General features: G+C 41.0%; 4 protein-coding genes across 5 annotated transcripts in view; 2 read left to right on the top strand and 2 right to left on the bottom strand.

Moving 5' to 3' along the window:
* Positions 1–337: 337 nt before the first annotated feature.
* LOC138958357 (large ribosomal subunit protein eL34-like) lies at positions 338–7,136 on the bottom strand. Its single transcript, XM_070329472.1, has 6 exons — positions 7,083–7,136; positions 6,714–6,778; positions 5,240–5,253; positions 2,057–2,136; positions 1,661–1,764; positions 338–441 (listed from the first exon to the last, which is right to left on the bottom strand). The coding sequence occupies exons 2-6, from the start codon at positions 6,776–6,778 to the stop codon at positions 363–365; spliced, it is 342 nt and encodes a 113-aa protein (XP_070185573.1). The 5' UTR covers positions 7,083–7,136; the 3' UTR covers positions 338–362.
* An 803-nt stretch (positions 7,137–7,939) lies between these two features.
* LOC138958391 (vesicle transport through interaction with t-SNAREs homolog 1A-like) lies at positions 7,940–20,186 on the top strand. The gene is made up of 8 exons (XM_070329528.1): positions 7,940–8,056; positions 9,155–9,213; positions 12,089–12,199; positions 13,342–13,416; positions 14,422–14,506; positions 15,155–15,225; positions 15,566–15,627; positions 15,969–20,186. Exons 1-8 carry the CDS (start codon positions 7,963–7,965, stop codon positions 16,060–16,062), a joined length of 651 nt encoding a protein of 216 aa, XP_070185629.1. The 5' UTR covers positions 7,940–7,962; the 3' UTR covers positions 16,063–20,186.
* On the bottom strand, positions 20,047–25,384 carry LOC138958390 (nucleoside diphosphate kinase homolog 5-like). Its single transcript, XM_070329526.1, has 5 exons — positions 25,159–25,384; positions 23,614–23,819; positions 23,047–23,147; positions 21,186–21,304; positions 20,047–20,438 (listed from the first exon to the last, which is right to left on the bottom strand). Exons 1-5 carry the CDS (start codon positions 25,303–25,305, stop codon positions 20,355–20,357), a joined length of 657 nt encoding a protein of 218 aa, XP_070185627.1. The 5' UTR covers positions 25,306–25,384; the 3' UTR covers positions 20,047–20,354.
* A 47-nt stretch (positions 25,385–25,431) lies between these two features.
* LOC138958370 (fas-binding factor 1 homolog) overlaps positions 25,432–26,755 on the top strand; it is a 61,114-nt gene continuing 59,790 nt past the window's right edge. For both annotated transcript variants that reach the window (XM_070329491.1, XM_070329490.1), the window contains exon 1: positions 25,432–25,549. In XM_070329491.1, the coding sequence (XP_070185592.1) occupies positions 25,541–25,549 (9 nt within the window). In that variant the 5' untranslated portion in view covers positions 25,432–25,540. The remainder of the gene's footprint in view (positions 25,550–26,755) is intronic.

Genomic DNA, 26,755 nt, shown 5'->3' with positions numbered 1-26,755 from the left:
TCAAAAAAATGAAAAAAACGTTCGGGGATTTCATACCCAGGAACTCTCATGTCAAATTTCATAAAGATCGGTCCAGTAGTTTAGTCTGAATCGCTCTACACACACACACACACACACGCACACACCACGACCCTCGTTTCGATTCCCCCTCGATGTTAAAATATTTAGTCAAAACTTGACTAAATATAAAAAGCAAGTTGTAAGAAGGAGTGTGTATCTGTGTGTGCATGAAAACACTGACGGGAAGTAGTTGCAGTAAATGAAACTGAACGGTCTAACAGAAACATTGAGAAAAACAGATACAGACAATGCAGATAAATCTCAAACACAAAGCATATTACATCCAACACAGTTTATTTTGTCTACTTTTTGCTTTGCTCCTGAGCTTTCAGTACACGGACCACGATCTTCTGTTCTTCAATGAGGAAAGCGCGGACAATCCTGCAACACAGCAAAGCAAAGAATCATGCAGTCATTCATCCAGAAGAGATTATTCATTTAACCAAAAATGAACTGATTAGTTAGTCAATATTCAAAGCTAATAGGCAAAACCACACTGACATTAATCAATCCTGTAATTATTCATCCAACAATTTATTGTTATGACTTTTGTTAAAAGGTTAAAATATTTGATTCAGATACTACCAAATAGTGTGCGTACCCCTGATTTCTTAAGGTGCACAATCTACTGCCCTTTGAAAACATCCACCCATTTTTATGCACAGAATATTCAACCATAAATCCACTTAGAGTTGGAGCTTCCCTTCTCCAGCCTGCGAATGCAGTTTCTTTGTCTCTTTCCTTTTTGTGTGTAAAAAGTCAGAAAAAGTTATAGTGCTGGGATGGAAAAAGGGAGTTGGCCGGGGAACTGGAAACCATTAGGTTTTTTTTTTAACACCTTATGCCTGTAGCTAGCACTGAAATATGCATGCACTGCTAAACCTTTTTACAACAATACAGATTTTCCTTCCGACCCTAGAACCTCGTATCAGTGACCCATCACCAAAAAATTTAATTAATACAACACTTTTTTTTGCAGACTTTACAAGAGAAGTTACTCTCAAATACACATGTAAAAAAAAAAGGATACTTCCAAACAAAAACTTTAACCAATCTACCAACCCTATTTTTGTGGGCCAGGTTTACATGGTTCCCAGACAGCAAGGAACGTAACCCCTACAAGACATTCATACATTCCAACCAATGCATATGAGACTGTGCCAAAAGGTGACGTTTTCATGTCAGTATGTCCCAAATGACATCACCAGTACATTTTTCATTCTATCTAATCTGTTTTCGTTCTATTTTTTCTAATAACATGCGTTAACAATTGATTGCCAACTGGAATGGAAGAGCACAAAAAGTGTAACTTGATATGTAGTTTCTCTAGAGGGAAAAACATCTTCCACTTTCATGTCAGTGTGTCCCATGCAACATACATTTGCCAAACAGCTATGTGCAAGTAGATTATTTGTTAGTGGTATAGAAAATACTGATCAACAATTAAAGTCAGTTTTCACATTCATTTTCTACCTATTTCTTATTTGTTTATTCTGTTGGCAATGGTGAAATGTCAGCAATCGTGTGTCATTCGGGACAGTAGACATGACACCTGACCTTTTGGCACAGTCTCAGATCTACTTCATTAATCAACACTGACCGGCTTCGGACACACTTGTGACAGATGGCACCTCCGTAGGTCCTGCTGACAGTCTTGTGACGTCTGGACATCGCAGCCAGCTTTCGGGGACGAGCAGCGGTCAGCTGAAAGCACAACACACAGGGAATGTTACACTACAACGTACCACTACCAGACAACATTGGCAATCGACAAGTACATTACTTTGTTTAATTAGTTTATTTGTGATTATTTTTTTTCAATTATTATTTAGAACTAAGTTAGGATTTGCGCGAAATAAATACCCTTATTATTATTAAAAATCAAAATAAGGCAGGCCTGAAGTTTAAATTTGTGTTAGATGTCAATTAACCAAAAAAGTAGAATTGGTACAGCAGCAAAAGCATTAATGATTAAGGCAGCATGTTTGGCACTTACCCCACGCAACTCAGTTTTGCAGTCACCACATTTTGGGTTGGTGCCAACTTTCTTTATGTACAGGTAGACAAGCTTTCCACCTGGAACATTTACACAGCATAATCATTACACAGTGGTGTCCAGCAAATACAAGTATCCAGGTATGACTGAAGCCCCATGTCAAGGCGCACCACAAATTCATACCTATAGGACAAATGTCCTGAGCTTTCGGCACCAATAGGACATTTGACTGCTTTCAGACATTTCAATAGGACATTATAATTTTGTGCAAAACACAAAATCATGTGGACATACATGCACATATCAGTATAATTATGCACCAACATTGTGTCCGTATATTGTTACACCCCCGGTATAGGGGTGTGTATAGGTTTCACTCGATGTGTTTGTGTGTTTGTTTGTGTTCGCATATAGATCTCAAGAATGAACGGACCGATCGTCACCAAACTTGGTGAACAGGTTCTATACATTCCTGAGACGGTCCTTACAAAAATTGGGACCAGTCAAACACACGGTTAGGGAGTTATTGGTGGATTAAGATTAAGACTGACATATTATTTGGGTGTGTGTTGGTGTTCGCATATAGATCTCAAGAATAAACGGACCGATCGTCACCAAACTTGGTGAACAGGTTCTATACATTCCTGAGACGGTCCTTACAAAAATTGGGACCAGTCAAACACACGGTTAGGGAGTTATTGGTGGATTAAAATTATACAAGGACTTATAGAGGCACACCCCCGTTGGTCAAAGGGAAATAACCATTCTCACTGCCACCAACTGAGAAGGTTATTTCCCTTTATAGGGGGTGTTTTTCCTATCGGAGGAATTTCTTGTTTTTATCACTTTTGTTTTAAACAGGACACACACAAAAAAGAAAAAAACAAACTAAAAAGCAACCAAAAACTTCAGCACGGCTTACTTTGATCGGCACACAAACTGCATGATTTTCTGACAGAGGCTTTTTCTTGACAGATTCGACAAAACAGTTCGCCAATATAGATGGTCTGTTTGCTGTCAAATTCTAACCAACTAAAACAGGGTCAGCCGTGAATAGTTAGCCTTATTAAAAGACCGTTTGTGTGAATTTCCTGGTGTGCCGACTCCATCTACAAGTGACAAAACTTTACTGTCCGCGGTTGTGGAGGTTTCAGCGGCGACACTGTCATTGGCTCTATCATTTTCCAGAATGATGCGAGCGGTGTTTTCTCATGTTCTTGGCCCTAATGTAGCACACGATGCTGTTGAAACGTCTTCAGGTTTTGCTATTCTTTGACAGGCTTTATTTTTTTTCCGGTTGCATAATTCAGTGCCGTGCGCTTCATCTCTAAACGAAAGCAAATTAAAGCAGACGCGAGGTTTGGTCAGTTGGGAGTTGTCTCCTGTACTCCTAACTTTGGTGTGCTGTAGACGGGTGTACGCAAACGGCTCAAACCGAAAACGGTTAGGAAAACGCAAGATCTGCACTGCACAACTTCAGTGCACCTGTACGCGAGAGCGCTCGGTCGCTTCTATCATGAAAGGAAAATTATCAAATAACGCGCTGTCCAAAGGAATCGAGTTCTTATCGGACAATCACTACACTCAGTTGAAAACGATAGGACATCTGACCGCCATGCGGCCGTGTGAATCGGACATTTGGGCCTTTTAATTGGTCTATGTCCGACGCCCAACGACATCCCTGCAATGTGGTTACATTCCTTGAAGTTGAACATGACAAAAGGATTACGGAATCAACCAAAACTGTCAGTGGTACCTGCGATGAGTAGGATACACCTGTGACCAGCCCAGTGTCCCTACATTGCAGATGGCCTTTTATGACAGCTACATTTTGGTTGAGATCATAGCAACAACAAAAAATGTTTTATTTAGAGATGTCCTCTCACTGGAGGAGCAAAATAGTACCACAGTAACCACTACCACTGTTCTTTTTATCACAAATGTGCTTCATTCAACAATTCTCTCTCCACCATAACTCTTGAAACTTGCTACATTTTCCCCTAATTTTCAACAGCTAAACTGAACATTATCAGCATAATTAACCATCAACTATAATTGAAACTTCTGTGATTTGATGTTGCAGTCAAGTGTTACTACTCTACTGGTTGGGACATGTTACAAACTTTAATGCTGCATTTCATCTAATCTCCCCAGCAAGGTATTGCAGGTACAGTGGTACCAGCAGCAGTGCTATGAGGACACCCTTAGGACAAAAACTGTCTGTTCTTGCAGGTGTTCCTTCCCAGCAGGTATCAGGCCTGGGAATGAGTAAAAGTGGTTTGGGCGTTTTTTTGTTTTGTTTTTTTTGTTTGCTTAACGCCCAGCCGACCACGAAGGGCCATATCAGGGCGGTGCTGCTTTGACATTTAACGTGCGCCACACACAAGACAGAAGTCGCAGCACAGGCTTCATGTCTCACCCAGTCACATTATTCTGACACCAGACCAACCAGTCCTAGCACTAACCCCATAATGCCAGACGCCAGGCGGAGCAGCCACTAGATTGCCAATTTTAAAGTCTTAGGTATGACCCGGCCGGGGTTCGAACCCACGACCTCCCGATCACGGGGCGGACGCCTTACCACTAGGCCAACCGTGCCGGTTGGTTTGGGCGTACCGACGGGAAAATATTGCGTTTTAAGGGCACACTCTTTGGCGAATGACAAGAAGAAGAAGAAGGGCACACTCTTTTCTTACACAATTAGAAAAGGACTTTGTCGTAAATGTATTTACAACGAAAGGTGTATCATTCCCAGGCCTGAGGTATATTATGATACAGTTATTGGAGAACGGTAAAAGTTCTACAATGGGTGTTCTCTCAAGGAAGTTCTTCTCTCATTGCAGGGGCCTAACATTGCAGGTACAGAGCCTAACATTGCAGGCACAGAGCCTAACATTACAGGTACAGAGCCTAACATTGCAGGTACAGAGCCTAACATTGCAGGTACAGAGCCTAACATTGCAGGCACAGAGCCTAACATTACAGGTACAGAGCCTAACATTGCAGGTACAGAGCCTAACATTGCAGGTACAGAGGAACCTCCTTTTAAAACCTCTAAAAATCTGAAAAAAATCAGGTCTTAACATGTGAGTCTTAAAATGTGGGTAAATGTACAGATGTTATGAACAGACAATCTGAACAAATCAAGGTCTCTAATTTGTCAGATACTCGAAAAGCACATACCTGGAGTCTTGGAGCTGTTTCACACAACCACAGGAGAGCACCACATAAAAAAGGAACAAACAAAAAGCAATATAGTATAGTAAAACATGTTAAATCTCAATGTAAACATAATGCACAAATTATTGTGTCTAGAAAAATGCAGTACCAAGGCAAATGCTCAAAACAAAGGTAACCTCACAGCAAAACAAAGTGCCAGATCTGCTTTGAAGGGGGCCTACACAATAGAACCTGACAGCAGTACTGAATCAAATTAGTAATGTTGCGTCTCACAACTCGACGGATTTTATAAGGTGCGACCCCCCAAAAGCATACAATTGGATTTGGAGTGCCATGTACATATTCAAACCTGTGGGATAATAGCGACACTTCCAGCCAGTGTTTATTTTGTGTGTGCTAGATTTTGTTTTGTTCTTTGGAGTCAGTCATCAATTAAAATTCTGTCGGCTATGATAAATGGATTGCAGAACATACAGACAGCATGACAAGATACACATGCATAAGACACATCACCTTTTTTTGACCATGATTCATTTTCAGTCCAAGTAACCCCTTAACAATACCAACAATGGGAGCTCACACTAGTCTGCTTTCCACCTGCCTCAACTAAACTGCCCAGGGCTGAGATGTACAAAGCGAAACTGGGAGCCACCCAACTAGGTGGGAACAACTCAACAAGCCGCAGTGTCTGATTCAGTAATTGGTTGAAATCACAACAAATCAATTTCGGTAATCTTGAACTTTAGTGTGTTAAATTCATAGCTCATAATTCAGAGGCATTTAAGTCTCCAAATTTGTAGAACCTGCACTTGTAATCACAACGAGTCATTTTAGATTCCTTTGAAGTTACGGAATGAACTCCGATGAACTGTACGAATGCATTTCGTTTACATGCGTCAAAGAAGGAATTATCTGTATGAGCGGACAAGGGAGACAACTCTTTCGTGTAAATAATGCCCCTGGGTTGACAACGTAAGCCATTTTTAGTGCATTTCCGTCGATTGAACAACCACATTAATATATTATGCCTAAGTTTGGAGCTCAATCCGTAAATTAATTTCACGTCAAATGTTCTTTGGCTTGCTTACAGGGACTTGTATCAAAAATAAGTAAAGAATGTCACTGGATTCTGAGCTTGTTCAAGATTACCATCAATTTCAACTGATCTGACTCCGCGGCTGCATACCACCTATATGGGTGTCATCCAGTTTCGCTTCGTGTACCTCAGCCCAGATCTTTTTTGGCAAGCTTTCACCACTGAGAAGAGAAATACCTCCCACCAGTGTGCTACCGAACGCAACAATTATTTTCGTGGGGTTTAATTCGAACGGTTCCTCGTCAGTTCGCACATATCTCCAGAAATATGCGTCGTACTAGAACAGTTCCCTTCCATTATAGGCTACGTTCTTGTGATTAGTATTAGTATAAGGTTTCCCTAAACATCGATGCAAACCTCAAACTTCAAGAGAGTACTTACACCTTTCGGCGGTTGGACCTGGTGTTGTACGACAGACGTCGGCGCAAAGTGAGTCTTTGAGCCATCTGAAAAAGGAGGATGAATTTATATTATAAGTAAAATTGTTTGATGTTGTTATTTCTTCGTCATCGTTGAAACATGCAGACGAAACAAATGCAATCAACACACTGGAAACACGTTCGAATGGAACACTCCTGCCAAACACAACTAAAGTGTTTATTCTATGCTTCGGTCTATATAAAATTTATGCATTAAGATTACAGATCGATATTTTAGCTATCAGATAAAGTACTTTCAAAGGAACTCAAATTAAAAATGATGAGATGATGTTGGATTAAACCCTGGCAGTGAATTCAACTTTGTTGATACCTTGAACAGGCCGGAAGTGAGAGAATGTAAGGAAGGTAACTTCCGTTTATGCGCATTTCAACCGAGCACACTCTGAATAGGAATCCAGTTTTCCTCTGCTTTCTTGGAATACGTATTCCGAGTACGGATCATAAGAAAGATTCACTTGTCACACATTATAAGCTTACTACACATTTTTTTCACGCTGCTGATCAGGAAGCTACGGTGATGCGTGAATAATAAAGATCGTGATGGACAGGCGTCAATTTTTAAAAAGTTTTTCTTCTAATTGAGATTTGTTTTCACGAGAGTACAGCATTTTTAGGACCCGCGGTCGTTGTCACCTGTTTAAAACTTTGTATGTGTTCAAAACACGAATAAGTTCCAGATCGATAGTGTGGAGTTTTCTCAATGTGTGCTGCAAAATGAATAAACACAAAAAATGAAACTTCGTTTTTATTTTATAAATAGAAATGCTTTAAATCCAAAAACAAAGAGACTGCCGACGTTCCAAAATTCAGAATAAAAAAACCCCAAGAAAGTCAGTTTAAAAAAAAAAAAGAAATGCTTCAGTTGAGTCTGTTCACACTTTTGTATCGCTGGCATCTCTAAATATTAGGTCCCTGCTGACATGTATCACCAGTGTACTCTATTCTCGTACTCTATCGCTTGGAGATAAGTATATACAAAAGGGACTACTATTAAATCCAATTTACTATCAAAAAAACATGATATGTTCTACCATAGACCTATATTAGGTCCCTGGTTCTACCATTCACTTTCTTTCAAAGGTCCACATTCTTTCTTTACTCTTGCTCAATATACCGGTTTCGAATTTTACTAAACTGGTATGCATTATTCTGAAATAGGTCAGAAAATTCTGGCCAGCTTTCGCAGCAAGATGGCGAGTCTACTCCAGAATTTCGAGCAACAATATTCGGCTGTCACAGCTGATATCACTTTTAATATTGGACGAATATCAAACACAACCGGTGGTAAGACATCTACTCATCATCTTGTTATTCATGAATGTTCACACTTAGTCGATCATCACCGAAGACAGATTGTCCTAAGGATGTCAAAAGGACTTGCAGTGCTGAATTCGTCTGCTATTGTGTCACTGATGGAAGCTGCTTTTTGTCACGGCAGGATTTCTTCTGGGAAAGACGATGGAAGTGGAAAGGCCGATTGTAATGAATAAAAATTGATACACAGAAATTACATTGATTAATTACACAAATAATGTTATGATAGGTGATACTGACAGGCAATCAGAATCGCTTATGTTCCACTTCCACTGCATCATACTGAGATAGTTTTAAGTACTGTACCTGCATACTCTTTTTGCTTACACCTTGATTATGTCACCAAAGCGGCTATTTCACGAAAAAGCCCAGTGGATGTGGTGTCAAGTACTAAAAGAAGGGTGACAAGTTTGAGATTCATTCAGTGTGAGGAGGTACCTTAGAGCCCGCTACCAAGCAAACTGGGTCCGGCAAATGTTCGACGAATGTTACAATGTGCATGCCTTTCAACACAAAAATAGGGGAATTCCCTGATTTGATGACGTAGTTCAAAGTTCGCCAAACCTAGTTCGGCTGGGTTCGGCTGTAGTTAGCAGCGGGCTTAAAAGACCTTTTCGGTATCTGAGCAGATCTCACGAGAATCGTGAGACACACTCTTTGTTATGCTTTGTACATCGCGAGAACTTCTAACCTCGGCTTTCGCAGCTTGCGCGAGATAGCTGTACCACATGCTGTGCTATGCTTTGAAGTTTGCGAGAGCTTGGAATACTGACAGGGTCTATTACAGTTGAGTTATACAGAACATTTTCGCAGTCAGCATGCAAGTACTACCATTTTAATACAAAGGTTTATACGAGCAAATTTATCATACTGGTTACAAATTCCCCCTTGATTGTGAATTTCTCACACTCACTCAGTACATAAATGAAAATATCTGTCAAGGTTTATACCATGGTTCGACTATCATCATATTAAATTAATGCTAAATGAAATCAGGATGTTCTTAAAAATGCACAGCTGTGTCTTATTAAGCTAACCTTATGATGTTTTTCTGCTTTTTTTTTGCAGCGGAAAAGCAAAATCATGTTCGTCAGGCTGAGAAATTGTTTGAAGAGGCATCTGAGTTGGTAAGCAGAGCACATGGGATGTAAATGAATGTACTTCAATACACTTCAGAGTCATCAGTAAGGCTCAGTTTACTAACCCTCCAAATCTAACAAGAGGCGAAGCCTTCAAGGCTCCCGTAAGAAATCGACAAACAGTAACACAAACTCATTCACTCCGTCACACATACACACACACAGTAAGCATAGGGGACACGGTACAAGAGTGGGAGACACTAGATCTAGATCTGTCTGTCTGTAGCCTACTTACGGGGACACGCCTGCCGAGATCGACACTGCGCTAGCGGCTTTCGACAGCGATTCCTTGCGCACACACTGGAAACACGCTGTGCAGATCAACCTGTAGGAGATCTCCTTTGGTATCTTCTTTATTTATTTTTCTGGAGCTACGAAACCGAACAATGAGAAATCGTCTTCCCCGAATCGGCGAACTGCAGCTCGGTGAGAACTGTATCTATACCACAATCCTTCACGTGATCTGACCTAACCTTGACCCCTGACCTGGTCTACATACCACACACGACACAAACCAGTCACCTGTTTTTACCCCCCCCAAAAAAACCACCACCCATTTTCTTTGGATACACACTTTAACTGCATACATGCCGACGAAATGTTGATCATTGCTTCAATACTTTGAAACTGTTGCTTGGATAATAACCAGGTAAAATGAGTATTTCGGTGTTTAGTCAAATGTTAAAGTTTCTACCACAGACATACACACATACGCACGCACAGACAGACAAAGTTACGATCGCATAGGCTACACTTACGTGAGCCAAAAATGACATAGACATAGACATAGAACACTTGGTTATCTCAACGAGAAACTCAGGTGTGGTACGTATTACAGCATTACAACATATACAACATAAAACTCACAAGAAATGCTGTCACTTTCAGCAAGTCAAAGGTCATCAATGTTATGTACCACTGCACCACGTTCCCTTTGCACAGCTAACATTGGAACACAGACAAACAAATACAAACACACAACTGCGAACATGATGCAGTGTAATATTCTAAGCTCAGATAGCATCAGCTTGCAACATTTAGTATTTTGGCTTCTTTAGAAAACAAAATTTGGGGGTGAGGAGTGTGGATGGGTAGCATGCCTCCAGACCTCCCTAGCTTCACGTCATGTCCCATCAGAATTTTGAATTGAATTGAAAAGCAGCATCAGAAGACTGAATGGCATTGCAAGGGATATAACTCTGGGGGTTTCTGTTTTTGTCTAAACCTTCTTTTTTAACCTGAGCAGTTAACCCGTTTGAAGTGTTCAATTGAAACAAACTGACTTGAAACTTGTTTCTCATTTGGTTCAAACTATGGTTCAACAATTATTTGAGAATATACCACCTGCAATAATAAAATTATAAGCTACAAGTAAAAATGTGTAATACAAGGGAGGTGACTGTTATTTCCTGTGTTTGCCTAAATGTTTGTTAGCATGGCGATTTTTCTTTAATGCGGTAAACATTTTTTAAATCAAAGACAAAACAAGAGGCGAAGCCTTCAAGGCTCACGTAAGAAATAGACAAACAGTAACACAAACTCAATCACTCCGTCACACATACACACCCACACACACAGTAAGCTTAGGTGACACTGTGCAAGAAAGAGAGACACTAGATCTAGATCTGTCTGTGTCTGCATGTAGCCTACTTACAGGGACACGACTGCCAAATAGTCTCGGCCCGCTCAAAATAACAATGACCGAGACCACACACACCACGCGAGAGAGAAAGACTACAGGGAGGCATGCCGCATGCCGTCATGATGCATTAATTGACGTCAAACACTTTTGACCGTGACGTAATCTTATGCGAGCTTTATCCATAGTCTTGGATAACCACTCACACATAGACTCGGAAATGTTAAAGTTTCTACCACAGACATACACACACACACACGCACACACACACGCACGCACAAACGCACAGACAGACAAAGTTACGATCGCATAGGCTACACTTCGTGAGCCAACTAGATGATAAAATCAAATACCTTCAAGTTCACAAGATTTTTTAATTTTGTGCATTTCCAATTTTAAGTTTTTGTTAAAGTGAGGAGATGCTTCTAAAACCCTTCTTGAAATGTGTATACCACTTGTTTTTGTAGACCCCTTAGCAAGAGTGATACAACCAAACATCTTCAAGTATAGAGGATCCCCCCCCCCCCCCCCCCCCCCAAAAAAAAAAAAAAAAAAAGTGTGTGCTGTTTTCAGTTTTAAAGTCAGGGGAGGCTCAAATAGCACCTATTGAATTGCTAAAATTCATTTTCAGCTGGTTAGTTTCAAATACCTTCAAGTTTACAAGATTTTTAAATTTTGTGCATCTCCAATTTTAAGTTTTTGTTTAAGCGAGGAGATGCTTCTAAAACCCTCGTGTATACCACTTGTTTTTGTAGACCCCTTAGCAAGAGTGATACAACCAAACATTATGGAGGTTTTTGATTTTGTGCATTCATACACCCCCCCATTTTTAAAAACTTTTTGGTTGCTGTTTTCAGTTTAAAAGCTGGTAGAGGCTCAAATAGCCCCTCTTGAATTGATAAAATTCATTTTCAGCTGGTCAGTTACAAATACCTTCAAGTTTCAAGATTTATATATTATGCATCTCTAAAAAGCTTGTTCTAAGATTTAGAGTTAGGAGAGGCCACCTAAACCCTCCCTATAATGCTAAAATTCATTTTCGGCTGGGGGGCGCTGCCCCCCTAGACCCCCCAGCAAGGGCACTGCCCCTGCACCCCGCCGTAGCCTTGGCGGCCCTTGACCCCGGCCTTCCAAATTGTTCAGTCCTGGCAAAATGTTGGGCTCCCACCCATGTTGATAATGATGTCTCAGTAATCATGCAGGCACCATTTTCTTTTTCTATAGCTGGAGCAGATGGAGTTAGAGGTGAAGGAACAAGACTCCAAAGACCGACAAAAATATCAGACTCGCATAAAGAGCTACAAAGCAGAGCTCAACAAGCAGCAAGCAGATATGGTATGACTTTAAGCATCAGCTGCTTGTGTATGTTCGTGTGTGTCTGTCTATCTCCTTTATTCTTTCAGCTTCATTAACATTTTGTACCCCACCTATGTTGACCAAGTTTTTTTTTTAGCCGAGACCAGCTGTGCTGCAGCAGGTCACTCAGAATTGTAGTAACTGTGTATCAACACGCTGGAATGCAGGCCTTAGTTAGATCGACGTTACAGGAAGCAACTGAAGCTAACAGTCTGAGCGGATATATCCGTACCTGGTCAGATTTTTCATTTTTTCATTTCATTTTTCATTACTTTATTGTCCCATCGCTGGGAAATTCGGGTCGCTTCCTCCCAGTGGAAAGCTAGCAGCAACGGAGTCGCGCTACCCAGGTGTCTGCGTGTTTAGGTGTATTCAGCCACCTGCACTTATGGCAGAATGACCAAGGTCTTTTACGTGCCATTGTGATGACACGGGGGTGGGACATGGCTTCCGTCTCTGGGTCTGCACATAAAGTTGACCCGTGTCCGTCCCGGCCCGAATTCGAACCTGCGACCTCTCGATCACAAGTCCAGTGCTCTACCATCTGAGCTACCGGGCAGAGAGCCATATGAGTGGGTACGGATATATCCGTACCTGGGAGACAATGAGTTCAGGTAAAAATTAAATGCAAACACAGAAGTTGCTGCTGTCTTGCTGCAGAACAGGTTTCCGTTGTCAAAATATAAGTCCTTAAAATTGTTGTATTTTGTTTTTGCAACCAACAAAAACTTGCTTGGTTTGAAGCTGTATTATTTCATTAGTCAGTGTATACACTTACAAAACCTATGACGTGTCAGGGAAGACATCTTTGTAAGGGTTTCACTTTATTTTTCAATGAAGTACTGCTGTGAATATCTTGCAAAGAGTATGTAAGAAATGTTAAGTCCTTTGTACTGGAAACTTGCATTCTCCCAGAAAGGTCATATATTGTACTACATTGCAAGCCCCTGGAGCAATTTTTTGATTAGTGCTTTTGTGAACAAGAAACAATTAACAAGTGGCTCTATCCCATCTCCCCCCCTTTCCCCGTCGCAATATAACCTTCGTGGTTGAAAACGACGTTAAACACCAAATAAAGAAAAGAAAGATCTTGCAAAGAAATATTTTTGATGTTTGTGCAGAAACGAGCCAGACTTGGAATTGATGCCAACCGGGATGAGCTTCTTGGTGATGACACCCATGATTCAGAAGACCAGGTTTGTGATTGTGTGATGTGTCCTGTGTGTGTTAGTTACATATATATATATCAGTGTTACTTCAAGCATTTTAATCATGCTTTGGGTTACTTCTTCTTCTTCTTCTGCGTTTGTGGGCTAAAACCCCCACAACTCGTACACTTCTAGACTCGAGTAAGCTTTTACAAGCATGGTGGTTTATTTACCCAGTCATTTAGTAGTAATACTCTGATTCCAGGAGGCTTTCAGTTACAATAGTCGCTGCGTTGTTAGCTTCAGCTAGGAAATGTTGGGATGATTCATACATGTACTTAACCCCATGGGTTTAGTGTGCCACGTTCACTGTGTCTAGCACTAACATGTATTCAGCATTCAAAGTCTGTAAAATTAAACGTTAGACTGAAGCAAACTTACAAAAAAAGAGCATTATACCCTTCCACAATCATGATGAGACTTAATGATTGTATATTTTTGGTTTAACGTTCAATTAAAATCGTAAAGAGATGTTTGACTTTAGTCACAAAGATGATCATGGCTGTTCATTGTTGTAATATACATGTAACCTGCAGTTTCAGTATTCTCAGTTCAGTATATTTACACCCCCGGTATAGGGGTGTGTATAGGTTTCGCTCAATGTGTTTGTTTGGGTGTTTGTTTGTGTGTTTGTGTTCGCATATAGATCTCAAGAATGAACGGACCGATCGTCACCAAACTTGGTGAACAGGTTCTATACATTCCTGAGACGGTCCTTACAAAAATTGGGACCAGTCAAACACACGGTTAGGGAGTTATTGGTGGATTAAAATTATACAAGGACTTATACAGGGACATCTTCATGGTCAAAGGGAAATAACCATTCTCACTCAGTCACTGCCACCAACTGAGAAGGTTATTTCCCTTTGACGGGGGTGTTTTTCCTACCTCGGAGGAATTTCTTGTTGTTTCAGGTATGCACTTGAACAGATATGGGCTTGTAAGATTTTGGCTTCATGAATTAATGTATACTTCTGATGTCTGTTCTTACAGCGAGTAAGGTTGCTGGACAACACAGAACGTGTGGAGAGGTCATCAAGAAAACTGGATCAAGGCTACAGGATAGCTGTAGAGACAGGTAATAGATGTGTGTGTGTGGTTGCATGCATGTGCACATGCAAGTATATGTATAACTGAGTGTTCAAATCCAATCATATCAAATTAACTTTATTATCTCACATGGAGAAATTGCAGTGGTGGTACATATAACATAAAAACAAACGAAAGGACTACAACATTAATATTATATTTGAATATATGTGCAATAAATGTTGTTTATCTGTATGTCCTTTTTGTCTTTCTTTATGTTTGTCTTTTTGCATCTCTGTCTTGCTGTGAAGAACGATCCCCAATTCCAGCTTTCCTCTCTGCTTTCGTCACTCTCTCCCAGTACCCATTTCCCCCTGTTTGCAATTTTTTAATTTAAAGTTACAGGGTAACAGAAGTTGATCACCTTTGAGTCTAATTTTGATACAGTGGAACCCCACTTTTAAGACCTCCAAAAATCTGAGCAAATCAGGTCTTAAAAAGAAGGGAATCTTGAAATGGGGGAAGATTTACAGGGTTTAAAATGGAGGTAAATGTACCGACATAGTGAATAGAAAAGATGAAAAAGCAAGGACTTATTAGGGATAAGTCTAAAATCCGGGTCTTCAAAGGGGGGTCCCACTAAATACCCACACTCTCAGCCTTTGCCTTTCACTTTTTACTTTGTGTGTTCCTCCAGAGGAAATAGGCAGTCAGATTATGGAAGATCTCCACAGCCAGAGGCAAACCATTCAAAGATCAAGGGGAAGAGTAAGTCAACTCATGCGTGTGTGTACGTGTATGTATGTGTATGTGCTTGAGGCACAGAGGCAGAATGTGTGTCTGTGTGAGTTTGTGTGCTATTCCTCCTGGAAGCTTGATTGGTGTTTTTTTGTCACCTGTGTTTTTGGATAATATGCACTTTTGGGCATATTTTAAGAAAAGTTCATATAGGATGTGATAGGTTCTGCCAGTGAAAAAAATGTAAAAATACAAGTGTGAGCACCACACTATGATGATTACAGATATTTATTTATGTTTTAGGAAGGGAGGTAATTGGAAGGTGAAACCTTTGCAAACTATTGCTGAATGTTTTGAATGTTTTTTGCAGTTACATGACATGGATACTACACTAGGAAAGAGTTCCAGAGTCCTGTCTGGTATGATGAAAAGGTGGGGTTCATATCTGACATTTTGCACATCTTATATCCAGATAATGTTTGTATGCAGATAAATGCTAAACTTACCTTTTCATGCATTTTGTACTTTTTATAACTTTCTGTTTCTCTTTTAATTCTTGTTAGAACAGGAAAAAAGATGTGTACTCTTTTAAAAGCTGTGTTTAATCACAAGATATGCCCACTTTTCTTAAAAAAATAATATAGTGTTTGAGATAATGTGTGCTTGTTTTTGCATTGTACTTTAATTAAAATCACATTGTGATGGTTTTTTCTTCTTCTTCTTCTTTTGGGTTCCCAGATTGTGATAGTTTTACTTTTACTGTTTGATTGCAGGATTATACAGAATCGTATCATGCTGTTGGGCATTGGACTGATTATTCTGGTGACGGTCATTCTGGCCATCTATTTCATGGCTCGGCGAAGGTGACCTCCTCTCTCTCACCTGGCCTGCAGCTCTTCTCAATACCTTTGGATGCACCAGTATTCCAGATCTGTATCTTCTGTATTCTATTTAAATCAAAGGTGGATTTTAATACTGGAGAGAGGGAGAGAGCAGAGAGATTATTTGAGTATTATGTGGGTGAACTCACTTATTTCATCTCACAGAAGTGTTAAAATTTTCCAATGTAGGTGGGCGTGTTTTCAGTTTTGATCAGGTCTACGCAGCTTGGAGATCAGCATCTTGTGAGTTTTAGAGTTGGAAGTTGATTTCTTTCGCAGATGATATAACAGTGGGTTATGTATATCATTGTCAGGAAGAGCTACTGATGCATTCATTTCTTTGTTGGAATGTGGTGAGTTTGAAAGGATCTCCGACCAGGCACTGACATTTTGTGTGAAGCTGCAGCGAAGAGCATTGCAATGGTAATGTTTGTTGGGCGGTAAATGGAATGCTAGAATAGTGTGCGGGTGTGTCTGAGAGGGTGTGTGCGGGTGTGAATGTGCTTTTGTATAAGTGTGTGTGTGTGGGTGGGTGTGTGTGTGTGTGTGTGTGTAATAAGGGAGGGGCACATGCAAAGACTTGTAACAATGCATAGTGTGTTACTATGCGCGTAAAAAAGTAAGGTGTAGCAGAGAAAAGATATCCAAGCAGTCAGAAAAAAATTGTCACATTTTGAAGGTGTGTTGCTTGTTAAAATGGTAGGGATTAGCTTTACGACAATCTGTGCAATATATGTTATTATCTTGGTTCCTATTATTCAAACTTATATAACGTTTGCAATTATTGTAATGTATTTATGCTTCTATGTGTTGTTGTTTTTTCCCTTATTTTTGTGTGGAACCTGTTCTTCAGAATTATTTTTTTATGAGTGGATTTAGTTGAGTTTATTGAACAGTTTCATATCATCACTACATTGTTGTTTTTGAAATTGCAGTCAGTGCTTCTGGCTGTGAATAAATAATAGTATGTGTAGTGTTACTATTTTGACAACATTGTTCATTGTTAAATATCTGAAGGTTATGATTGTATTTATATCACCTGTTGTGAATGATACTTCTGCAATACTCCCCAAGAAAACTACATGTACTAACTGCAATAATGTTGCGTTACCATCATTTCCACACAAGATGGCATTCCATGTTTTCATTGCATTCTGAATAGAAATTTGAACTCTGTGTCATACTAGTTTGCTTCCATACCTTGTTTTGTGTTTTTTGATACAGTAGCATGCTCATTCATATGTGTCAAAGCTGTGGGGATAACTAAGTCAAGTGGGCAATGAAGGACAGGTATAATTTTTGCTCTTTGCTATGGTACAGTGGCAACCCCCTTTTAACCCTAAAGCCCTGTCCAGACTTGGCCGCCGTTTTACGCTCTATGCGCCGCAGGTCGTTTTGTGCGTCGCACGGGATTTGCCGAGTGGCCACACATCGACGATTCTTTTCACAACGCGGTATCAGTGGAGCGGGTTAGCTGACAAGAAGGTTCAGTTGCATTCGACTGCTGCGCCGCGAGCGGCTGACGTCATCGCTCTGGTTTGCTCTGATTGGTCAAATTTCCGTCGTTCTGTGTCGTAGAAATTAGAACACGCGCTATTCTTCTGCAAATAACGCTTTGCGATCATAGCACGCTGCGGCGCTCCCACGTGGGCCGTTTTGAGCATAAGTTAAATGTGGACAGGGTCGGCCGGGAGTGTCTGGACGGGCCTTAACACTGGTGCAATTCTGTAACACATGTTACATAGCCACTGGTGAATTAACAGAGAAGGGGGGGGGGGGGGGTCGGTCTTAAAAGGGAGGTTCCAATGTACTAACATTGTTGATGCGAGGTCTAGCGATATAAAATAAACCCGGTCATATAGGTTTTCGCATCCATGGGAGGTAATCGGAACCGACCAAACAGACTGAGCCAGTAGCGCGACATATGTCGTGACAACCAGGTGACAGTGAAGGTAAAGTAGCGGGACATATAACCAGCCTAAGGGTTAAGGCCTCAAACAATCTAAGAAAATCAGGTCTGAAAGAGGAGGGAGTCTTAAATTGGGGGGTAATTTTTACACTACAGAGGTTATGAACAGAAAATCTATGAAAAAAAAACCCAAGGTCTCAAAATGGGGGGGGTCGGTCTTAAAAGGGAGGTTCCAATGTGCTAACATTGTTGATGCGAGGTCTAGCAAAAAAAGAACTACAATGTAACAATTTTCAACTCCGTCAGATTTATTTGATGGTCAAGTGGTTCTCCTTGCTTTATAATCCTAACCACATGCTTTAAAAATGAGAAAAACTTACTTTGGGTGAACTGTTTTGATATCGTCATTTTACTTTCATTTTCTCAGTTTCAAGCAAGAGATGCTTTTGTCTTCTGTAGATTTCACAAGATACTATAAAAAATACTTCACCTTTTTGCCATTAGTGTAAATAAAGCTCATGGGTAGATTCTTTGCACCTTTTATGTAGGAACTGAACTTTGTCAGTGATTCATGGTAACCGACCTCTTACATATTTTTGGGATCTAAGTTTTAATGGAAGTGGTGGCTATGTTTGTTTGGGTTTTGTTTTGTTCTTGTACACATGCATTTTCTTTGACTCTTGTATCTCTTTCCAGTTCTTTGTCCCATAGAAGATTTACAGTTATTTATGCTTGATATTTATGGAAGTGTATGCATAACCTGTAAGTTAGTCCTTGTCTGTGATAACATAAGTGTCAAAATGTAAAGTTTATGTTTTGTCTGTCTTACTGACTTATGTGTTGCATTAGAGAGTTTCTGGGGTCTGGAAATGTCAAAGTTATCCTAAGCAGAGGCATTTCTAGCATGGTCTCTCTCTCTGTTTCATTGTTTGAAAGTAAAGTTTGTGTCTTGTCTGTCTTACCGACTTTGTTTTGTGTCAGAAGTTTTTTGAGATCTGCATATGTGAGAGAAAATATGGCGGAAATGGTCTGAACATGATTCCCCTCTGTATTACTTGATCAGTATGGTTTTGTCATGTTGTTTAAAATAATATGGTCATCTTATTTGTAGTAACCTGTGTAAGTTCAATCCGAGTACACCCGTTTTCCTGTGTTTGTACACACATTAAAATCCAAACCACACACAAACAGTGAAACCCTTACTACTTGGTGTTGCTGTTGTTAATTTGGGGCTCTTTTGGGTGCCATGATCTGGCAGGAAAGAGGCAGGGGCAGTCAGGAAAGCTCAGAGCCCCCACCCCACTTGGTGTTGCTGTTGTTAATTTGGGGCTCTTTTGGGTATCATGATCTGGCAGGAAAGAGGCAGGGGCAGTCTAGAAAGCCCAGAGCCCCCACCCCCCCCCCCCCCCTCCCTTTGGTCTGGCCAAGGTTGTTTTATTGTTCAATGTTGCAAGGCAGTAGCATATGATGTCACACAAAAAATGGTTTGGGACCATACCTTTAAAGATAAAGTCATTACATTTGTACCAAGATCATGCGTGTGTTTTCTGTCACACTGTTCATTTGTTGCCACTGAATTACAAGTTTTTGTATACTGGCCCCTCAAGAAGACGCCTTTAAAAAGGAAATAATTGTGTTGATCTAAGGCTCTGAATGTTTTGGGGGCAATTTTGGACCGATTTTAAATGGGTCCATATTCCATAAAATCTTTTCATTTTTGCATCATGTTGTTATAAAGCTTGGGGACTGAAATAATTATATTAGAGTTTTAGTTGTGATGTACATGTAATGTGCATTTATGTCGTTTGTCAAACTGCTGTTCTTGTGAACATACCTGTCTGTATATTGTCGTAGAGGATTATGTTAAAATGTACAGTCGAGTAGCTTGAAATGTCAGAATTGTCATTGGTTTTGTGCTGAATGTTAGTGTGTCAAATTAAAAACATGAAAAGTAAGACCTACTTGTTTTTCGCTCACATATTTTATTAGTCATAAGGTCAACTGACAAAGACAAGTACATGTGTTTGGTAACATTTGATACACAACAAGCTGTATGTAACGAAACACACAGGTTTCCAAAGCACATTTCTTTTGTGCTCATGTTGTTCTGTCAAGGAAGCCAAACAGTTTCGGAACAACTTTAATTATCTTCTTTTCATAATTGTTTGAATAGTTCAGATAATACAGCTCAAATGTGTCTCTCAACAAATAAATTAATGGTTTATGATTTGGGGCCTCAGATCTTGGTGCTTTGGAGAGTCTAAAAGCCAGGCAAGGAGGAAAAGAGTTTCCCCCCTTGTATCACGTGGTTTATGGTATTGGTAACGAGTGAATGAATCCGGATCACAGCAATGTACACGGGCAGCCATTTACATAGGCTCCTCTACTATGCAGTTGTCGCCAACTTTGGGTTTGTTGGGGTTGTTATTGATCAGCCAGTCAGCCAGCCAGACCTGAAACAGAACAAGCACAAAATGATCCATGTATCATGAAACACACACAAACTTGCATGGACAGCTGTATGATGCAAACACTTGCATGCACAGTACGTAGCGTTTAAAACTGATTCACTCATGTCACAAGTCGCTTGGGCGGGGATGTAGCTCAGTCGGTAGCGCGCTGGATTTGTATCCAGTTGGCCGCTGTCAGCGTGAGTTCGTCCCCACGTTCGGCGAGAGATTTATTTCTCAGAGTCAACTTTGTGTGCAGACTCTCCTCGGTGTCCGAACACCCCCATGTGTACACGCAAGCGCAAGACCAAGTGCTCACGAAAAAGATCCTGTAATCCATGTCAGAGTTCGGTGGGTTATAGAAACACGAAAATACCCAGCATGCTTTCTCCGAAAGCGGCGTATGGCTGCCTAAATGGCGGGGTAAAAACGGTCATACACGTAAAAGCCGTGGGAGTTTCACCCCATGAACAAACAAACAAACAAGTTGATTCACGTGCTTCGATAAGGCGTACAACCAGCCCTAAAGGATAGCACCCGTTTGTAGTTTGACGCATGAAATTGTTATAACATTTTTTGCAGTCGAGAGATCAGAGGCTAACAGCACTGTTTTTAACACTACCTGGTGTGCAGAAAGATACCATATCATCACTCAGCAAAAGCCAAAGTATCTTCGAAACAACAAATCATGAATCGATTAAAAAATCAGGACTAACCACGGGGTTTTCAGGTTTAAAATTCAAGACTTACCACGGCGTCTTCAGGTTTCTGTTTGCAGAGTTCTGTCAGTCCTCTGAGCAGGGTGGGGTTGACAGCTTTGGACAGGTAGTCTTTGGCTGCTTGGCCTGTTGCCACTGGTTCCACAACACCTGGCCACAGAAACAAAATCTCAAGTGACAAACGATTCCTTACTGTGTAGTTCCATGTTCCTGCCCCGAAAACTTGGCTGCGCTGCTTCAATGGTAGGGCGGAAAAGGGCCGCACACATGAAAATAAACTCTTAAGAAATTCAAGCGTGTGTTGGAGTTGCAGCCCATAGCAAAAGAAGAATTGTATTGTAGTTGTTCAGTTTTAGCCTGAAAGATGATTATTCAAGAAGGCTGCTTGTTAGTGGTAAAACACTTTGACAACAACAAAAGTTCACTAAGTCAGATATCATTCCAAATTCCTTATGCTCATTTTGCTTCACAAATGACATTTTAAGATCAAATTCTGCCTCTACCCAATTACATTTCCCACCATTTCATGATACTTATCTTGCTCATACAAACTTACAAAATTAGTCACGTAAAGGCCAAAAAATAGTACAGATCATGAAAAAATGTTCTATCATAACCACGCTATCTCTCTCTGGGTCCGATGGCCTTTCATCATGCAGTAAATTGTCATTTCATCTTATCAGTCTCTCTCTCTTTCTCTCCCTCAGTCTCTCCAAATAGTGTTCTACGTGTGTTGTGTACATTACGGGTTGATCGAGACCTGCGAACAAAAGAAAAACAAACCTTTCACGCGCACGTGCCCCACTCAGTCAAGAACTTTCATGCCACGATCGGTATCGTCAAATTGGCCCATACACTACATTGGGGTGTGCACGTTAAAGATCCCACGATTGACAAAAGGGTCTTTCCTGGCAAAATTGTATAGGCATAGATAAAAAATGTCCACCAAAATACCCGTGTGACTTGGAATAATAGGTCGTGAAAAGTAGGATATGCGCCAAAATGGCTGCGATCTGCTGGTCGATGTGAATGCGTGATGTATTGTGTAAAAAATTCCATCTCACACGGCATAACTAGATCCCTGCGCCTTGAGTCCGAGTCTGGAGATACCCGCGCGATATAAGACTTCATATATATAATATAGAGGGTGTCTGACCAGTCAGTATGGCCAGTCAGGCGTGCAGTTGAACACTCGAGTCCAGCTAATTGCGATCTCTGCTAGACGGTCCGGGTGGCCACAGGCGCCAATCAAGTGCTTAAACTGCGCTTCAGTCTTCTGCAATCTAGTCAGGGATGCAATTTAACACTTGAGTCCCGCTAATCGCGATCTCAGCTAGACGCCCCGGATTTTCTACAGGCGCCATGAAGTGCTTCAGCTTCTTGCGTTATAGCAGGTGGCAGAAAAAGCAAACAATCAAAGAAGAAATCTACATGCTTTCTGCCAAAGACAAAACGCGTGTCAACTCAGACTCACACAAAGCAAAGCAAAACGTGCGTGCGTGCGTGTTGATAAAGTAACAAGTGCGCGTTTCCAAACGAAATAAAATAATGTGGTAATTGCGTTCTGTTCATTGTCAGTTAGTGTGTGTGTGTGCAGCAGTGAGTCGCTATACGCGTACAGTGTACATCTGTGTCTGTATATGTCTGATTACCTAGTAAGTTTGTGACGACGTATGAGTCGGAGAAAAAAGAAAAGAAATCGTCATCTGTGACGCTCATAGGCTTTTTGTGACTAACAAGGGAAATAACCGCGGGGTTTTTTTCCGACTCAGAAGAGAACACAGTTTCTTCCCTTTAATTGGACCCAAAACTGCATCGCGAATCGGATATATCGCGATCAAAAATCTTTGGACCCCAAAGACCGCGAGTTAGTGGAAATCTGCTGTACTTACTGTCAGGGAAGAAAAAGCGGATTTCTCGCTGAGCACTTGGAAAACTGTCACTTCCATGAAGTGCATTGCGCTGATCATCTGTGCCGTAGATAGCTCTTAGGCTGAAACATATTGAGCACATGCAAATTATGGATGTTGTTACTCAGATTAAAAGTTTATTGCTTTGTCTCTGTCTGGAGATTTTTCACTGGTGATCTCTGTATCCCTCTCTTTCTCTCTCAACACTGTTTGAAATGTAGACTGTACTGACTGTTTGTACAATGTGTAAAGAACAGAGTAGAAGATAAGGTGAAGCCTAAAACCTTAACCCTCAGTTCACAGCCCATCTGTCTCCCTCTCTCTGCCCTCCCCACCCCCCCTCTAGCTCTCTAGTACATCCAACATTCAGTACTTTTAATATATATGCTTACCCTGTCTGACATAGCCACATGTGCCAACACAAGCGCAGACAGACTGGTGCACACACACAAACACACACCCAGCCACAAACATGCACACACCCTTGCCATGGAGAGCTTGGACTATCATCTCACACTCACATAACCACAATACACACAGAACTCTCACCAGTCAGGATGAGTCTGACGAGCCTTGATGGTGTTGGTTGGGCCAATCAGCTCACGCCAGTATGTGATGGCTTGGAGCCGAGCGATGACCAGCGCAATGATGGGACCGCTACTCATGTAGGCCACCAGACTGGGGAAGAACAGCTTGCCATAGTGCTCTGCGTACAGGTCACTGGCTTGCTCTGGCGTCAGGTGCACCCGTCTCTTCTGCTCACAGATACAAATTAGAGTGAACAACAAACAGAGAATTTAATAATAAATTACTTTTCCACAGTGTATGGCTTGACAACAGCTCCAAGCGCTTTATACAATACAAGAAACATAAAATCAACACACACATACACTCACACACACTTCAGAGTAAACAGGATTATCAGAGACTTGCAACATTTGTTCACAGAGTGAAAAGCGGAATGACAGGGAGAGTTTACAAAGAACATAATACACTGAGAAGATAAGGAGAAAATCAAGATCTTTGGTTTATTTCAGCAAAACAGTCCATTCTTTCACCAACGCACCTCGGCGTCTGTGTGATAATACAAATGTACTCAATAACTGTCTGATCATAATAACAAAACTGAATCGAGGTCTAACGAATGACGTCTCACAACGTGCGTGGTCGTCCTTGGCGGTCAAGAAAGCCGCGGGCGCCGCCGCGATCATTGCGTAGACAACACTTCTAGACCGCCAATATTTTTTGTGCGCATCACGTGCTCCACATAAATCTCATGATGCTGTACAAAATCAAGATTAAGATGGTGGGCATAGACGAAAAGAACTATCTCCATAGCTCCGACGCAAGAACAAGAGGAGATGGGCTGAGGCAGCAACAGGACTTCCATAAAGCCATATGCAACACCTTTTTCCCACGGACTATCTCCAACTGGAACCATCTTCCCACGACGACGACATCAGCCCCAACCCTCGAGTCGTTCCGCTCACGTCTCCGCGGTAGCAGCCCCCTGCAGCCGCCAGTGGGCAACCCCTAATCCCTCAACCCCTGTACGTAACATAGTTTTAAACGCCTCCCAACCTATCCAGTTTCTGCCCTTTCTCAGTGCTGGTTTTTAAATTGTCATCCCGATTCTAAGAGGCACACACCGCATCCGGAATCGACAAATGACATTAACGCGGGACCACTTACGTTTAACAAATAAACCCGGTCCCAACGGAGAGAAGGAGAAGAAGAAGAAATCGGCCGGAAACGAAGCAATTGCGAAACCTGGATATACTCAGATTTCAATACCAAATTCTGAGACACAAAAAAGTGTACCTATCCAGGTTATTTTTCTACCAACAGGTGCATATTGACACTGTTACTGTTTAATTACTAAATGGTGCGTTACTATACTAAACATTTCAGTGTGTTTCTGTCAGTACGTATAACAATTACAAGTTGAAGCATATTTCCCGGCCAAGGACAGATCTATTCTTTGAAGTTTGAAGAAGAAGAAGAGCACAGACATAAAGACACTTTAACATCTTTTCTTTCCCACTTTCACACGGTATCCACACCAAAATGAAAGGGCCCGGGTAGTAAACTTACCTGTAAAATGGCAAACCCAGAACGCAAGATGATGTCTTCGATTTCTTCTGCTTTATGGACGGCATCTGGTTTGATAATGGCCAGCGTTCGCTCCACATAGATATGTGGAACTGGCATAGACACTTGATCTTCTGTTTCACCTGTCATTTTTGACTTATTCCTTCTGAATCAGAAGTTGCTCGCTCTTCCCTGCGATGCGTAATGGCGTCTGTTGCTAAGAGAGAATATTTACCTCACGCTCCAAATCTCGGGCCAGTGGCGAGACGAGAGTGTTTGAAAAGTATGGCGGCGTTGTGGAGAACAATTCCAGACATGATCAGAAATTAGAAAAGAGCAGAAAACCCATCGCATCGCCTTAAATACTTCCACTGAGAATCAGACGATGACGAAAGTAAGAACGCGTGTTACACTTTGCATAGGTCAATTTTGTGAGCATCTCGGCGTCTTGTTGTAAACAAAGGTTTGAGAAAGGAGCGTCTGTAGTAACAAGATGGCTTTCTTTGCAAGAGACACAAAAATCCCATTGTTATATTGTTCAGTGGATATGAGCCTTTGCCAAAAGGTGCCATTTCGGACCCATGTATTTTTGGAAAGCAAGTGTAATTAACTGGATTACCCCAACATGTTTACATGTATTGTGCTTTGAAAAAGGGAGTTTGATGAATGCTTTTTTTTAATGTTTTGAAGCCTGTTGTTGTTGTGAATGTTAAATAAAAAATAAAATGTTTCAAACATACACCAGAAACGGCCCCGAAAAATTTTGGACATTTTGGTGTCCTCGGGAAATTTTCGATTTTTCATGGTCTGCATCACTTTATCGGTTTTAATCAGCGTATTTCATACAGTCTAAGCATGCAACTCTTAGTAGAATGTGCAACAATCGTAATTAGAACCAGAATTTACCGAAAACCTCGCCCAGTAAATACCCGGTTATTTTCGAAGGCCTCATGTCCGCAGACCAACTTGTTTACAGATTCGATTTTCGCCGGTCTTGGTGCTTTGAATGGCCGCCATTTTGGATGAAAACGATAGTTTCGTGTTCGAGGAAATAAAAGCAGTGTGTTGCATTTGAGTCAGAATTTGCGAAGTTATTGTATCTAGCAGCTAAAAAGAATCGATGGAGTTTAATGTCCGAAAGTAACGTTTGACACATTTTGTTATTTTTGCAATTTTCACAAAGAAGTTTCGCGAGTATTTTATACAAAAGCGTGGAAACCACTAGCTTTGCTTCTTTGGCGTTTCCGGTCACCGATTCGATTGAAATCATGGAGACGACGAGCCGTAAAGTTGAGAAAATATTGTACTGTCTGTTCAGGGTAAGGTGTAGATCTATACGTAACGTTTGACACTTTGTAGATCTAATGTTTGACACTTGCCCATAATTCTTCTCCCGACGAATTGAATTAGCTTATATTATCCCATGACCTGCCTCTTTATCTCTGTTAGCTGAGGAGGTGATTATTCTGAATATTCCATCACAACCATATGGATATCCTATGGATATCCCATCACAACCGAGTTTCGATCTCAACTGTCATTGGTCATTGTCTTTGATTTCAGAGTACAATTGAATAATTTATGGAGGTCATCTGCATAT

Source organism: Littorina saxatilis, linkage group LG2 (assembly GCF_037325665.1).
Source record: "Littorina saxatilis isolate snail1 linkage group LG2, US_GU_Lsax_2.0, whole genome shotgun sequence".
Taxonomy (NCBI): Eukaryota; Metazoa; Mollusca; class Gastropoda; order Littorinimorpha; family Littorinidae; genus Littorina; species Littorina saxatilis.
The sequence above is the reverse complement of the archived record's forward strand: the minus strand, read 5'-3'. Positions and strand labels throughout refer to the sequence as shown.

Coding starts and splice junctions, on each gene's coding strand:
- LOC138958357 (XM_070329472.1), bottom strand. CDS start 6,778: ATGGCTCAAAGACTCACTTTGCGCCGACGTCTGTCGTACAACACCAGG. Junction 1,765..2,056: donor GCAAAACTGAGTTGCGTGGG/GTAAGTGCCAAA, acceptor TTGTGCTTTCAG/CTGACCGCTGCTCGTCCCCG. Junction 442..1,660: donor CACAAGTGTGTCCGAAGCCG/GTCAGTGTTGAT, acceptor GCTGTGTTGCAG/GATTGTCCGCGCTTTCCTCA.
- LOC138958390 (XM_070329526.1), bottom strand. CDS start 25,305: ATGACAGGTGAAACAGAAGATCAAGTGTCTATGCCAGTTCCACATATC. Junction 23,148..23,613: donor CGTCAGACTCATCCTGACTG/GTGAGAGTTCTG, acceptor AATATGTTTCAG/CCTAAGAGCTATCTACGGCA. Junction 21,305..23,046: donor CCGCTTTTTCTTCCCTGACA/GTAAGTACAGCA, acceptor TTCTGTGGCCAG/GTGTTGTGGAACCAGTGGCA.
- LOC138958391 (XM_070329528.1), top strand. CDS start 7,963: ATGGCGAGTCTACTCCAGAATTTCGAGCAACAATATTCGGCTGTCACA. Junction 9,214..12,088: donor TTGAAGAGGCATCTGAGTTG/GTAAGCAGAGCA, acceptor CTTTTTCTATAG/CTGGAGCAGATGGAGTTAGA. Junction 15,226..15,565: donor TTCAAAGATCAAGGGGAAGA/GTAAGTCAACTC, acceptor TGTTTTTTGCAG/TTACATGACATGGATACTAC.